General features: G+C 51.7%; 1 protein-coding gene across 2 annotated transcripts in view; it reads left to right on the forward strand.

The window, feature by feature from the left end:
• Positions 1 to 15,307, forward strand: part of HID1 (HID1 domain containing) — a 32,472-nt gene continuing 17,165 nt past the window's right edge. For both annotated transcript variants that reach the window (XM_082326430.1, XM_082326431.1), the window contains exons 1-4: positions 1 to 128; positions 8,493 to 8,642; positions 10,935 to 11,105; positions 13,827 to 13,940. In XM_082326430.1, coding sequence (XP_082182556.1) covers positions 63 to 128; positions 8,493 to 8,642; positions 10,935 to 11,105; positions 13,827 to 13,940 — 501 coding nt within the window. In that variant the 5' untranslated portion in view covers positions 1 to 62. The remainder of the gene's footprint in view (positions 129 to 8,492; positions 8,643 to 10,934; positions 11,106 to 13,826; positions 13,941 to 15,307) is intronic.

A 15,307-nucleotide genomic window follows, 5' to 3' on the forward strand; every position in this document is an offset into this window, starting at 1 on the left:
GCCCTGCCCGGCCCTGCCCGCCGCGGCTGGCAGGCCGCAGCCCCGCCGAACCGGGCCGCACCATGGGCAGCGCCGACTCCAAGCTCAACTTCAGGAAGGCGGTGATCCAGCTCACCACCAAGACCCAGGTGAGGGCCGCCATGTCGGGAGGTGGGTGAGGTGAGGGGGGGGGCCGCCATGTCGGGAGGTGGGTGAGGTGAGGGGGGGGGGCCGCCATGTCGGGAGGTGGGTGAGGTGAGGGGGGGGCCGCCATGTCGGGAGGTGGCTGAGGTGAGGGGGGGGGGCCGCCATGTCGGGAGGTGGGTGAGGTGAGGGGGGGGCCGCCATGTCGGGAGGTGGGTGAGGTGAGGGGGGGGCCGCCATGTCGGGAGGTGGCGGAGGTGAGGGGGGGGGCCGCCATGTCGGGAGCCGCCCGCCTCTCCTGAGGCGCGGCCTCCTCCGGCCGTGAGGTGGCCGGGGATGCTCGGAGGCGGCCGGGGCCGGCTGACAGGTCCCTCTCCCCCGGCCCTGCCCCGAGCCACCCCCGGCCTGGTGAGCAGGGCCGGTGCCTTGTGCGTGGGGCCGGGGCTGCGCGCTGCTGGGGGCCCGCGGGGCTCGGGGCGGGGGTGGCGACGCCGCGGCGGCCGGGGGCTTCGGCCGTGGCTGGCTCTGGTCCAGGCTTTCGCCGTGAGGCCTTGCCCTGAGGCTGGGGAGCCGATGGGGGATCCGGGCAAGCTGGTCCGATCTGCCGCGTCGCTGGTCTCCAGGGGCCTGGTGCGGTTGTGGAGGGCGAGCAGGGGTGAGGCGGCGAGGCCGGGCTGGGTCGCTGGGAGCAGCCGTCAGGTCTGGCAGGGCCGAGCTGGCAGCATGGCACTCGCTGCCTCTGACATCTTGCGCTTTGCTGAACAGCGAGCTGTGGTAGCAGACCAAGACGCTGCTGTCGTAAGGGACGGCCACAGCTCCTAATGTATTCAGCTGCAGGTTTACATCACCGCAAGGTTTGGCAATGCCCCCTTCTTTGTATATCCCCCTCCCCAATAATTAGTGGAGAATCTTGCCCTGCTTTTGGGTGATAGCAGATTGAAAGGGCTTTTGGCCAACCATGCTGTTGAGGTGAGCTTTTTGCAGCAGAAGCGGCTTCCATCTGTGACCTGTGAGATACTGCTTTATTTCTGCAGGCTGAAGAAGAGAAGGAGTTAAGTGAAAAGAAGTCAGGATGGGCTATGGAGAGGGTGGTTGCCTAGATGTCTAACATATGCTGCTTGTGTCCTGGGAGCTAGTTTAGTTCTTGTTTTAATTTGGGAGCCCAGCAGCACACTGGCAGAAAATTAGTAGACTGTCCGTCTGTCAAGGAGCAGAGGGATTTTGCTCTATTGAGAAATTGCATCTTGGGTTCCTTTGGTGGTGAGGGAATAACAGCTGCTAAGAAAACTTGGGGATGATGGTGGAAGGATATTTAATGATAGGGAATGAATTCAGACGAAAGAGTATGGATGCAAAGGGGTAAAGAGTAATAGGAGAAAATCTGCGTGAAGACTCAAGAGATGAAGACTGGGACTGGAAAATGGATCATAGAAAGTAAGGCTGGAAGAGCCTTTGAGAAATGGTGTTTATACTTTCTAAAGCACTATCGCTTCTATCTGCATTGCTCAGGAATGGCTTCTGTGAACATGTTCTTAAAAACTTCCAATTGTGGATGTTCCACAACATCCCTAGGCAAAAAGAGAAGTGGATGAATGAATGTTTTAAGGGATTCTTCCAAAGTCTCTTCTGGATGCCAAGTAGTTCAGAGTACCTTCAGCTTTGGACTGTCCTTCTTCCACCGGGAAACATGCTTATGAAGTGAGATTGTGGGGGGGGGAAAATCAAGCCTATGGGGATCTTCTCAGTCTGCTGTTCACAAAGAAGATCCTGTATGAGGCAATCCTTCATATCGCCAGCCAAGAAGAGAGCGCTCCCCTCCCCCAGTTTATCGACGTGTGTAATGAAAGAAGGTTTACTGGGGCTCCGAATAAAGGACGGAGAAAAAGCTTCATTCTTGGCTGGATTCATTTCACGTCTTTGTGGTCTAGGTGAGACTAACTGCCATGTGGAAGAAGGGCGGGGTGTTGGCGCTCCCATATTTACATACCGTAGAAGGGCACTGCTGTTTGCTTGTGCAGGTTGCATGACTGGACCCTTCTGGAGCCTTCTGAGCTCATACCAGCAGCAACCTCCACGTAACCTCCTGGTCCAGGAGACCCTGGATTCAAACCAGGCTGCAATATTGGCCAGAGTCAAATCCCCACTTCAAAGCTATTAGCTCAAAATAAGCTTTGCTTTCTCAGCAGCGTGTCTCCTTTTTTGCAGCCTTCTCCTCTGACATTAGGTAGCTGGACAAATAGTTTTTCGTCAAATCATCGGTAACATGAAACCGTGAGCTTATTAATGCGCTACGCGGTGTTTCCTAAGGCTCTGATGGAAGGAAGTAGTTGAGCAGAAAGCACTGTTCACTCATTGGTGAAGGTTCAGAGTTGGCACTGAAGTTACATTTTTCTTAAAAATAAGTTCTTATAATCTCCACGCTTTTGTTAATTAAAAAAATATGAGTGTTCCCATGTGAACACTTTAAAAAAATTAAATAAATCCATAAGGAACATAACACTTGAATGCTTGTAGCACGTGGGGAGCCCAGAACTTGGAAGTCAAACCAAGTCTGGACACAAATGAAATCGACTTAACTGATTTTTAATTGCCAGAGAGAAACTCAGAAGGTGTAAGAGTATTAAAAACGAAAAATCGCTTCAGAATGATTTCAGTGATTAAAAAAGGGCAGTAGTACCAGAAGGAAGGAATTAGCTTATGCTACAGATGTATATTAATAATCACACATGGAGCAATGGGCTTTAGGATTTTTTTGATACATATATATTACATTACACTGCACACCTTTAAATTGATAGAGCCCACCCTTTTAATAATAAAACAGGTGTGCTTTATCATAGAATGTGTGAGCCCTGCCAAATTGCCCATAAAAATGCTGTCTACTTAACAGGTGAAGGGAAATGGAGGTTGGGAGTACGACAGCTAGTCCGTGGCGGAGCAGGGAACTGAAGCTGGGAGTCGTAACTGCTGGGGAAACACGCTTTCTTTCCTCAGCCACCTGGCGATGAAACGGTTTCTGCAAGCAACTGACTGGAAGATAAGAAATTTTGATCTTGTGAACTAGCTTGTTAGATTTTAATGCTAGCTATGCCTCTGCTTTTAAAGAGACAGGAAGGATCAGACAGTAGGGACAAACTCCAGTCCTTTCTCTGTCTCTGATGTGCAAATGCAGTAGTACAACAGGCTGTTAATTTGAGCCCGATGAAAATACACCGTATGTTTAGAGAGAGATCGGTTTCTGGTAGCCTGTTTCTGATAGTATTCTAGCTTGATTCAAGTATCCAAGGCTCTTGGGTTAATCAAAAGCAAAGCTGTTTTCTTAAAAGCGAAGCTGTAACTGACGCTTCACGCAGCTGACTTTTGTCCTGGGCTTTCATTGCCAGACTTCCACAAATCCCATTTTCCAGTTTCCTTTGCAACGTGGTCTCTGCTGTGGGAGCAGAGAACTGGCGACAGACTCGTGTGGAGCCTCTCCTTGATTCTGCACTGCTGACCGCAAAGATCCTACAGAAGAATTTACTGTTACTCCGAAATCTGCGTGGAGCTGCTGTCCTTGGCAGCAGGGATGAAATCTTGCTAATTAGTAACGTTTTGAATAAATCTGACCTCAGACTTTCCCTTTGCCCAGTGGCTCACAAACAGGTGCTACAAAGGTGTGTGAATTGCCTCAAACTAATCCGCTGGCCCGCAGGGTTGCCTAACCTCCTAGAGCTCGATCAGGTGCTGCGTGCGTGGCGCTCTGGTCATTACACTCCAGGGTTCTGCCTCGTTTGGGGTGGAAAGGAGCACGCTGCTGTTAATATTATCTGAGCTTGTGTAGTGCTGGCTAGAAACCCTGGTGAGGGATGAGGGCCCTGCTCTGCGGTCGAGTCCCAGAAAAAGGAGAGTCCCTGTCCCAAATGCCTCGCTACCTCGGCTGAAGGGATGCTCGGTTGGCGTGTTGGCAAGGAGCAAAAGGAGAATACAGTGAGGAAGATGAGTGGCTGCTTCCCCCTTGATTCTCCACTGGTGATTTGCAGCAACCTCAGAATTGGATTATGGACAGTCCTCCGGTAGGGACCTGTTGGAGGAATTATTGGGAACGGGCATTCGATGTAAAGGCGTAAGTGCCGAGAGCTCTTGGCTGGGAGGAGGGTGCAAACGCTCACCCTGCCCGAGTTTGTGAGGGGTTGTGTCTGAAAGAGAAAGCGAAGGTGGTACTGGCGTCAGGCTGAGGAAGGTGACGAAGCGGGGGAGGCTGTGCCTTGGGACCTTTTCCTGTTTGTAGGACATGGTCAGCCCCACTGGTGTTCCTGTTTCCTGTGATGTATCCTGTTTGCCTGGGGATCGCCTGTTCAGGACGCTCATTCCCTGCTCAGAAACCGGCAAGATGCTTGCAAACCGAGCATCTTCCTTTTCTGACTCCTACAGCGTGCGCGTATGGTGTGCTTTAAACAACCTGAAACCCAGCGTTTATAACTATTGGGAAATAAAGACTGGAGGCATCCAGTAGGACTGGTTCCACCTTTGAGGGGCCAGCATGCAAGCGGGAGGTCTTTACGCCTTGCCCGGGTAAACTGAAGGCAAGAGTCTCCCTCCTTGCCCACTCTGTGAGGTCGCATCAGCTCAGCTCTGCCCGCTGTGCTCTCAGCAACCCCTCCGTGCTGCGGTCATCTCTTCCCTTTGGTGTGGCGAGCTTCGTTCAGGCAGCAGCATCTCTCTCTGCCGGTTAGCTCTCTGACTTCAGCAGCCCCTGCGGTGGGGTGCCTGGGGGGCCCGGAGCGTCCTTTGCTCTCCAGATGTGCCAGTCGTGTTTGCAGAGTAGAGTTGAGCTACTGATCCCTTGATTCTTGCGGCAACGATGAATTTCTCATTGCACCGCTGGTGCAGAGCGGGTTGTCTGCACTGTGTTGGAGGCACATCAGGCTCTTTTTTAGATCTGTGTGCTGCAGCTCCCTCGCCGAGAGAGGAGACATCTGTGCTGATCTGGAGGATCCGAAGTGGCCCCAGCTCACAGTATTGCTGGTGAGGATTCAGCTCCTCGTGAGCTCTTCTGGTTAAAGCACTGTCAAGGCTAGCTGCGGTGCTGCGGGATTTGTTACTGCAGCGTGTGCAGTACCAAGTCTTGTAACCAAATCTTGACATTTTCACATGAAGATATCCGTGGCTGGTGAACAAGACTGTCCTAGGTCTCTCTATTTCCCTTCTCTGTGAGCTCGATACAGGTTGTTGGGTGAGCTCAGCATGAGGAAATGGATATTTAGATCCCCAGAGATGCTGCGTGCAGAGTACAATCGGCTTAAAAACATCCAGTAATGTTCTATCAAGAAGATGGATATTATGTGGATCGAGTAGCTTCATGATGCCAGACTGTTAATTAAAATAGGGGGGCTGCAGGGATGTGAGTGACTCAGTACTGAATCCATGTCCCAGGGTTGTACACGGGATACCATCTGTTGGATCAGGAGCTGACTTGCTGCAGCTATTAAAAATGAAAGAAATGGTGTTTTAGCGTAATCTGCTTGCCAAATGGCAGCCGTGACATTAATGTGGCTGCAACACCCAACGTTGCAGCTTGGGTAATTGCTGCTATGCTTCTCTGCCTCCATGTAGTTTTAGTCAGAGACCCTGTTCTTCAATCCGTCTTAGCTGTTGTGTTACCATCTGTAAAACAGCGGCTGTGTTCAACCTCTGAGGAGGCCTCAGGCTAGTGGGAGGTAAAGGGATCTGTGTCTACTGGAGGGAAATGGTTTTCACCTTCCCCTCCAGATGAGAGTGAAGCCATTATTTATGCATGATCTCCAATTAGCAGCAATTGCTGCTCGCTGTTGTGGGTGGGAGTGGCTGTGGCAGGCAGCCAGTGGGTACATGTGGCAATTATACATGCGGTTGTGGTGCGTGGTTTGAAAGGGGGTGTAGGAAGTGTAGGCTGTTTTGTGCATTACATAGATCGGATTTCCAAATACTTGGCTCTTTTTGAGGAGCGTAATTAGAGATGAGATTTGCAAAATAGCTTTGCTTCCATTTAAGCGTTTCATGCCCAGGTTACAAAGAGCACAGCTCCTTCACGCACTCAGGAAGCTGAAAGTCAGGCTGTAAACACTTGGCTGTTCCTACAGATCCCCTCTGAGGAGTTGTGCTCTTGAACCATTTGGAAAAAGTTGTTTTTCCCTTGGGAAGAGGTCTGGTGGGAACTTGCTTTGGTGGCCAGGTGATAAAATGAAGAGTGTTTCAGCAGTAGAGCAGAGTTTAAGAAGATGCCTAAACACGTGGGGGTTTTTTCTGGTTTTGTTTTTAAAGACCAGGGAGTCGCTTGGGCTGATTCCTTGCGTGGCTGGAAGGACGAGGACAAGCGCTAAGCAGCCTCTATGGCAGTGAAGCGTTAAGGCAGAGAGCTGCGGGGCAGGAACCTGCTATACCAGTTTGGGGGCGGCCTGCCTGCCTGCCCCTCTCACTTTTTGGCCTTTGGGTGGTAGTGACACATCACCTGCTCGCGGACTGTGGCTGTTAATTCAGGAGGTGGTAGCAAAGGGGGAGATGCAGCACTTCTTGGTGTCAGAGCTGTGAATGAGCTGTTCTCCCTGGAGTCATGTCTTGGCTGCATTTAGAAACAGCATAGAGCTGGGCCAGTTTTCTGCCTACTACAGCAGAGCTGGGAGTGGGCAGGAACTGTTTAAGTTAAACACACGTTCATATTTTTGCCCCTTTCCCATCTGACATGGTAGACCCACCCACGGTGCTAATTATCGCAGTTAACGAGAGCTGCTGTTTGCTTTAGAGCTGCTGCACGTCGCAGGCAGGAGGGTCCCCCGAGCCAAGGGCTGGGGGTGCTCAGGCGGGCGGCTCTTCTGACCTGCCCAAAGTGCCACCGCGCCTCAGCACGGCTGGGGAAGCGCCTCCGGAAAAGCTTCCCTTTTCCTCTTCTGTCTGCAATTGTGGATCCATCTCTTTCATGCTACTCGGCATAAATAATGTGTATCTATCCCACCCCTGTAGCAGGACCCTTGGGCTGCGTGAGCACCCCCAGCCTTGTTTGGACAATGCCTATCTCTTGGCAAGTACTGGCATTTAGATGGGAAGAGCCATGTGCAGTTTTAGACTCGCTGAAAAGTTAAGTCTTTCCTGATCAGAGCTCCCGGGCTTTGGATGCCTGAGATGTTGTGTAATGGAGATGCCTTCTTGTTCAGCAGTGCTGGCATTTTCACCTTTTGGGGGGTGGCCAGTCATTGCCAGGCTTCCACAGGGTTGGAGGCACCGCTGGGCTCGTGTGTCTGAGCGGGCATTTGCCTCTGCTTCACCTTGAATAGCCAGCGTTGCCCTCTGGCTCTGCAAAGCCATAGAGGGCAAAGCAAGGTCCAATATGCTTTGTTCAGCCGTATATAACCTGACGTCCAGGTTGTCATCATTGTTGTTTTAATTTCTGAGTTGATGCCACGCTGTCAGGAAGAAGCTGGGGGAAATAACGCTGGGACTCGGCAGCCAGCTGTACAGAGCTGTCTTTCCAGCTGCAGGCTGGCAAACAGACCGTCCTTGTGGCCAGCATCCCTAGCACTGGGGTTTCAGGGTGGGCTCGAGGAGAATCCTTGTTCTCTCACTGTGAAAAGGGGACAACAGTGCTGGTAAAAGAGGGGGTTGTCTGCACCCGCAGAACCAGAAAAGGTAATTGGGAGAGGTGTGTTCCCAGGGGAGTGAGCTTTTCAGACCACAGGTCTGAAATGGATTGCTTTTTTTGGCATCTCAGTCTCCTCCTTCCATCTTCCTCCTTGAATTGCACACTTAGTGCTTTTTAAGAACAAAGCCTTGGCAGCGGCCAGCTGCACTGAGTCCAGTTCCCCATAAATATTTGATTTGGAAAGATCAATTCTGTTGCATCTGTAAGTGCTTTGGGGTGGGTCTGTCCGTTCTGTGGGTTTGTTCATGCCCTAATGAGAGATGGCCCCAATTGCGTCCCCGAGACTTTGGCTGCAATAGAAGTAATTCCAGTGCATGCTCAGGGCGTCCTTGGCTCTCTCTGAAGGTGACAGAGTGCATGACAGCAGCCTGGCCCATGTGCGTGGGTAAAGACCTCGTAATACATGCCCTAGGTTGCAGACAAGCAGGAGACCTCATGTATGTTGTGGCTCCATGAAAGACTTGGAGAGTCCCAGCCTGATGCAGCTGGTCACATAAATGTCTTGCTGCTCACCCCCTTGCTGAGGGCATGCTCTCTTTGGGAGATCAAATTGGCCAAAGCCCTGGTAACAAAGAGGCTGAGGTACAAAACCAGTGCCAGTATCTTTTATTGAACCTCTTCTGTGCCTGGTCCCGTCCCCAAGCCAGGCATAATCGCTGATGTTTGGACCTTGTAGAATGGTAGTTCTGCATCTGTAACCACATTTGTCTCTTCACAGCCCGTGGAGGCAACGGATGATGCCTTTTGGGACCAGTTCTGGGCAGACACAGCCACTTCAGTGCAGGATGTCTTTGCCCTTGTACCAGCTGCAGAGATCAGAGCAGTGAGAGAAGAATCGCCTTCAAACTTGGCCACTTTGTGTTATAAGGTAAGGTGGGTGCTGTCTTATTCCTGGGTGCTGTGTTAGTAGGGGGGAGTCCCTGGATCAATAGTCCTGTGGCTCCCAAGGGGAGGCAGGCATCGCATTATTTCCTTGTACCACATGATGTGCTTGCTTGTCCCGGTCTCCTCCTGATGGTAACGCTCAGCCCTTCCTCTCTTGGTTTAGCACAGACCACAGCTGGCATTTGCTCCCTTTGGAGCCTTTTTCCTCTTGTCTCCTTCCTGCGTTTCACCCTGCCCTTTTGGGTCTTGCCTGCTGTGTAAACTGCTTCCTGCTTAGGGAGCTCTGTACCAAGGCTGCGTATTTGTGGGGAGGCTGGTACATCTGATACCCTGTCTGCACCTAGTTGCTCCTCACTGCGTAAGTCTGGCTTCAAGCTGATAGATTCCAAAGGGATGTGGAGATTGTCACTGTACAAGTGCCTGGATGATGTCAGGGGGGAGATGTTAACGCTTTTCTTCCTTCTGCTGTGACATCAAAACATCCCTGATGCTGCTTCTGGTGTTGCCATGTCCTTTTCTGGAGCACAAGGGACACTGACTCATGTTTCCTCCCCTGCCAGGTTTGGCAAATTGTCAAGCTGGTGAACAACAGCCTGAGACTTACTCTGCCTGGGAAAGTGCAGGTGTTAATAACGCTCCTGATTTGAGCCATGCAAAGAGTAGCCTTGAATTTGTAGTATTGGAAACATTTGGAATGGCATTTTCCCAGTTTTAAATGGTTGTTGTCATCCTGTTATTCTTTCCTGCTCTACAAAATGTGAATGAGACCTACTGAATCATAGCGAAGGTACCCCTGACTGGGAATCGTGCCTCAGACAGATGCCTGTAGTAGTTACGTGAGAAAGGATACAAAACTGAGGCAAAATGGAATGGTTCTTCCCTAGTGCTGCCTCCTGGCTTCTGGCAATCAGCAGCTTGGGAACTGAGAAGGGCTGGGGAGACCCATACTGACCACACAGCCCCTTTGTCTCTGTGTCCTCTTTCCCCCAAAACCAAGACTAAAATATGGGCTGTTCTCCCTGCTGGAAACAGACCTTTTGGGAGACGTGGTTGCTGCAGGGCTGTTTATCCAGGAGCCCTAGATCTTGGGATAGTGGGGTCAGAGGAGCCTGCAGACCCCTGCAGTGCTTTTGCCAGGCTGAGGGCCCTGGCCTGTGCCGGGTGCAGTGTGCCAGCGGACTTAGCAACGCTGCGTGTTGGTGGAGAGCACAACAGCATGGCTGAAATGTCATTTGCAGTCATGGCTGGAGACTCAGACTGTACAGAGTCATAAATGTGCCTGACAAAATCGTTAAGCTTGGTCATAGAGTAGCGTGTGGACAGCCTGAGACTACACAAACAGCATTTAAATACCCATTAAGGCAATGACGCAGGCTAGCAGAGCCAGTGACCCAGACAGTCTGCTATGAAAATAAGCAGGGACACATGACCTCATGAATTAAAAAGCAGCAAGGTGAATCCTTGGCAAATGCTTTGGCTTTCATTCCCCCTCTGTTTCCCCTTGAGATCAGGGAGTAAGAGCAAGTGGGTGCAGCTGCTGGGGGAAGGAGCTGCCCGTTTCTCTCTGTGGGTGAAACCTCCTGGGGCTGTGGTTGCTGCCTGGCAAGACCCACATCCTATTCTGAAAAACCCGGTGTGACTGTCTCCAGCGGCAGTTTCAGTAGTGATTGGATGGACTGCAGAGACTCGGCCCAGAAGCTCTTTCCAGAGCAGCAGTCTTATTCACAGGGACATTTAATAGTCACGGCAGCTTAGCTCCCACCTTCTGCGTCAGGAGAGGTCCCTGCTGTAATTGCAACAGCACATACAGATCTGCCAGACTTTGTGTGTTTCTGTGCAGTCTTCCCCTGGCAGCACCTCACACCATGCAGCAGAGTGCTGCTGCCTCGGTTCTGCCTGCCTCTCGGGTACCTGGTGCGGCTGATTAATCTGATCTGCTCTTTGCAGTCTGTGGTGTCACGGAGCAGTGCTGGAAGGAGCCTGCTGGTGCTGTGGCTGGCCGTCTCACATGGCACGGCACGTGTGCTGCGTGGATTAGCCCTGGCATGTGAGGTCTCTTGCAGAAGACCTTCAAAAAGGTCTGTTTAAGATCATTAACCCTCTTTCTGCAGTGTTGCAAACAGCAACAGCACCCGTACCACTGAACTTGGAGAAAATGGGCTCCAAGAACTGCTTATAACTCTATGTGAGGGTGTCACCAGCAGGACAGACCTCCCCAACTCTTGCTAACTTGTGTCCAGGCTAACACTACCTGCCTTGGTTTTGTTTCCTTCAGGCTGTGGAAAAGCTGGTGCAGGGAGCAGAGAGCGGCTGCCACACGGAGAAGGAGAGGCAAATCGTCTTGAACTGCTGCCGGCTCCTCACCCGTATCCTGCCTTACATCTTCGAGGACCCAGACTGGAGAGGTTTCTTCTGGTCAACTGTCCCTGGGGCTGGCCGAGGAGGGGTTGGTCTCTTGGCACTTATTCTTCTTTCTGGAGGGTGAAGGGGAGGCTGCAGTGAGGAGACCCTATATACTTTTGGGGGCAACTTTATTCCAGTTGTTTCTATTTGGTCAGAAATTAGGTGGCACCTTCTATGTTCTTTTCCTTCCTTTGATTCTTGCTGCTCTTCCTCTCCCCCTCAGCTGCTTTGCTCAGCACAGGCTGCTGCATCATCTGAATGTTTCACTCGGGTGGGTAGCTGTAGGAGAGCACTGGTATTTCAGGGAAGGCTTCTCCAGTATAACTGAAGGTGTGAATCAAAATGAACATGAGAGCGGTACTACAGGCTGTATGACCTCCTTAAACCTCAATGACCTTATTCCATTAACTAAAGTTGATTTAAGATTCAAGTCAAACTGAAATAGGGTGTCATTTCCACTGATTTGACAATGTCACATTTAAAGCAAATAGTGCCAGAGGAGCTCTCAGCATCATGACTCAATACCCTACCTATGAGCTGAGTGATGCAGTTATAACCAGGGCCCTAGCCTGATAGGTGAAGCCCACAACTGAGCAAGAGGGGTTAAAGAATTAGGTGCTGTTTCTGGCTCTGTCAGGGACGTGTATAACCTCAGGGGAGTCTCTGAACCTCCCTACATTTCTCTGTCTGGAGAGCAGGCACAGTAGTGCTCTTCTGTGGCTCTCAGAGGATCAGGGTGAAAGTGCTTTAGGATCTCCTGCAAATAGGAGAAATAGTGTTGAAAACACAGTTGAGTTGGGCCAGGAATTTGCCTGCTTGCTCCTTCAGCAGCTGCCCGCTCTGTGCACAGAGAGCGCTCTCCTACGAGTTTCTGAATCTGCAGGTCAGCGTGGCTGTACCGAAGAGTGTGGTTTCCCCTGAATGTTAAATGTACTGAACTGGTTTTGGGGAAGGTTCTAAAGGATCGGCAGTGGTTGGTACAGAACAAACCTGGCACCTTGCGTTGTCTCTGCCTGTCACCTCTAAGCTGTTTCTCCTGAGGCCACTTCAAGGGGAAGTTCTGGGTGGTGGAAAGGGAAGACTTTGCTAGCCCTGCTGTGCTGTGAACTGTGTGATTGGGAGGGTGGTGGTTGTCCACCCTTCCATCCCTGCAGGGGCCGGGGAGCGCTGGAGAGGCTGAACGACGGAGGAGCTTGTTTTGGGAAGGAACACACGGGGTGCCTGGTGCTCTGATCCAGCCAGGCTGCTCTTACAACTGTTTTTCCACCTTGTTCAGTAGCTGGAGGACAGAGTTTCTCAGCCCTGGAGTGGTGGGGTCACCCCAAGGTGATCCAGCCCCGCGCACGTGTGCTGGGTTTGGGAGCCCTCCCGCTGCGTTGTGCCTCCTGAATGTCGGCGGAGCCGCTGTGGTTCAGCGGGCTGCCTTGTTGAACCACGTGCAGAAGCAGTTGTGGGGCTGGCTGAAGCTGGGGTCGTGCCTAATTTAGGGGCAGCTGTTCTGCTGTCTGAAGTCCGATTTCTCCCTGGGAACTGAAGGGGAAGATGATGGTATGCCTGGACCGTTAGTAAATCTCTGCGATTATCCTTCGCCTGCTTCGTGACGCAGCGATGGATGGCAGAGCTCCTGGGGGATGGGTGCCCCTCTCCTGTAAGGGGCTCTGTATTGCGTACGCACCTATTGGTTTGGTGTGTGTCGCCCATTTTGGAGGTGGTGGTACCCAGAGCCTGCAGGGACTTTTTCTGGCAACTGAGGTGATGTTAGCAAAGATCATTCTGGGAAAACAAATCCCCTTGGACTCTAACACTTTTCACTTCATCTCTGACTGCGAGCCCAAGTAAAAGCACCTTTGCTGTGCTGGCACCATCCATCCTCTCTGGGCCTCTCCTTACACCCGGGATCTGTTTGATGGTAGTCTTCCCGCTGTCGCCACGACAGACGTCAGAGCCACACGGGCTATTATCTCTGTTAGCTGCCTGCTATGATTTAAGAGGTGCGTGTCGTGCGCAGGCTGACGGGGGCCTGGCTGAGACAGATAAGCTCCTGCCATTCCTGCTCCCTGCCTCTCCCTCCAGCACCAGCGTGTGGTGGGGAAGGCCTCCCATCCAGGATGCTCTTTGACAGGCAGGATCTGGCAAGGTTTCCCGGGGCAACGGCTACAGAGGAGTAGCCATGCATGATTCGAGTGATTGCTTTGAACACTGGAGACAGCAAAATCCCCTCTGCTGCCATGCTTGCTGTGCCATGGCAGGCTGAGGCGGCCCATCGCATGGTGCACGCAGCCTCTCCCGGCTCTGTCACCCCCAGTTCTGGGCAGCCCGTGCAGGACTTTGAGAGGTTTTACACCTTACCGCTGCTGGCTGGCTTCTCGCTGTTGCTGTGCACCATCCAAATCACCCTCCTTCATGGCTGTAAAACCCTCTCCTCCGTAAATGGTTCCCTTTCCTTTTGTCTTCAGTAAGTCAAGCATCTCCACGTGGCAAAGGTCCAGTGCTACTCTTTGTTTCCCCAACACTTCTAGGCCTTTGTCTGCTCAGTTTGGTGTCATGAAAGAGCTTGTTCCTATTTAGTCATCACCTTCCAGGGGGGAATTTCTTTCCTGTACTGGCTGGGTTTTGTGTTTCTCCCTCTTGTTCCTTTGTAACTTCTTGCCTCCCTGCGTGTTCTTGGGGAACGTATCTGCTCTTCCTGTGTTATAGTAGTGTTACTGTGTGCTCTTTGCTCGCCCTGGGCTGACAATACTCTTCCATGTTTCTCGCTTTTTAGGGAGATGAAGATGATGAAAATGCCCGGCCACTGGCTGAGTCGTTGCTCCTTGCTGTCGCAGATCTGCTCTTCTGTCCCGATTTCACTGTGCAGAGCCACCGGAGGAGCACGGTGGTAAGTTGAATCATGAGACTATCTGCATAGAGGTAGATTAGCTGCATGGTGGGGGGTACCCTGGAAAACCCCAGCAGCTTCCTGCAAACCTGCAGGCAGGAAAATACGGAATTGCTGAGCTTGAACCCACAGTGACTAATATTGATCAACATTTTGGGTTCACTGTGTGGTGTTTGTGCCTCCTAAAACAGATGTTCTGAGACAGCTGGGTGAGTCTCGGCTGGAGTGGCTGGCACTTACCCCACACTGCAGCTTGCCCCTCAGGAAAAGGTGGTTGTGCTGGCAAACAACTGCTCTTCTGTTGTTGCCATCAGAACAGAGACCTTTAGCACCTGGTTCCTCTCACGGGCTATTTGGTGCAGTCTGGGGCAGGAAGCAGCTGTCTGCCTGATCGCAGGTGCTGTGACGTGGATGAGGAGATGGTCTTTGTTGCCTCTTTCCACCTCCTCTCCCTCTTTGTATCACTGCAGCAAAGACAAATGTGCTCTGATCCTTATGGTGACTGCCTTTACTTCAGAGGAGTTCCCTGAAGCAGGGATCTCCTACCAGGTGTGCTAAGGACAGATTCTGGTGCATCTCCCTCCCTCCTTCTCTCTTTCTCTCTCCCCACCAGTGACTCTGTGGTGTTTCTTGTAGGTCCAGTCTATAAACAAAAGTGGGCAGTCCTCCTTTTTGGTATAGCTGTGAAGTCAATTAAAAATGAACGTGCTAAACCACTGTATATTTGATGGCTGCAAAATTCCCTGACAAACTTGAGTACTAAATTGCTTGCTTGAGGTTTCTGGGTCGTAGAAACAGGCTTAAAATCTGGGGATGAAGGGGTAAGGCTGGATCAGAGCCACGTGGCTGTGTGCTAAGAGTAAGTGGGAGTATGGCTGAAAGAGATGGACTTGTCCTGTGCTGTCACTTGGGATAGATTGCACAAGTGGGGGTGATGAAACTTTTTCCTGGGAGAGCCCCCCTGCCACCACACCTGTGACTTCTCCCTTGGCAGCAGCCAGCCTGGCTTTCCAGGGCTCTGGGCAAGTTGAATTAGATGATGGGATCGTGAATGCTGTTAGCTGCCTGTCTGCTGCCTGTGGCCGCTGCAGTCTTTGCCTAGCTGTCTTCCATCTCTGGTCTGACCTGCGCTTTTGGGTCTGACTGCAGGTTAAGAGCAGAGATGGGTACAACCACCTCATGCTCGCGGCAGAACAGCACATGGCCCCAGAGATACAGATGGTGGTGGATAATGGCTGAAGCAGGATTGAGTGAAGAGGAAGAGCAAGAGCTGGGAGGGAATGGGCAAAGGAATCCCAGGAGTGACCCATATTCTTTTGCTGTTTGCCTTCCTATTGAAGTCAGCCCTGCAATTATGGCTAGAAATT

Source organism: Platalea leucorodia (assembly GCF_965183815.1).
Source record: "Platalea leucorodia genome assembly, chromosome: 14".
In the NCBI taxonomy this organism is placed as follows: domain Eukaryota; kingdom Metazoa; phylum Chordata; class Aves; order Pelecaniformes; family Threskiornithidae; genus Platalea; species Platalea leucorodia.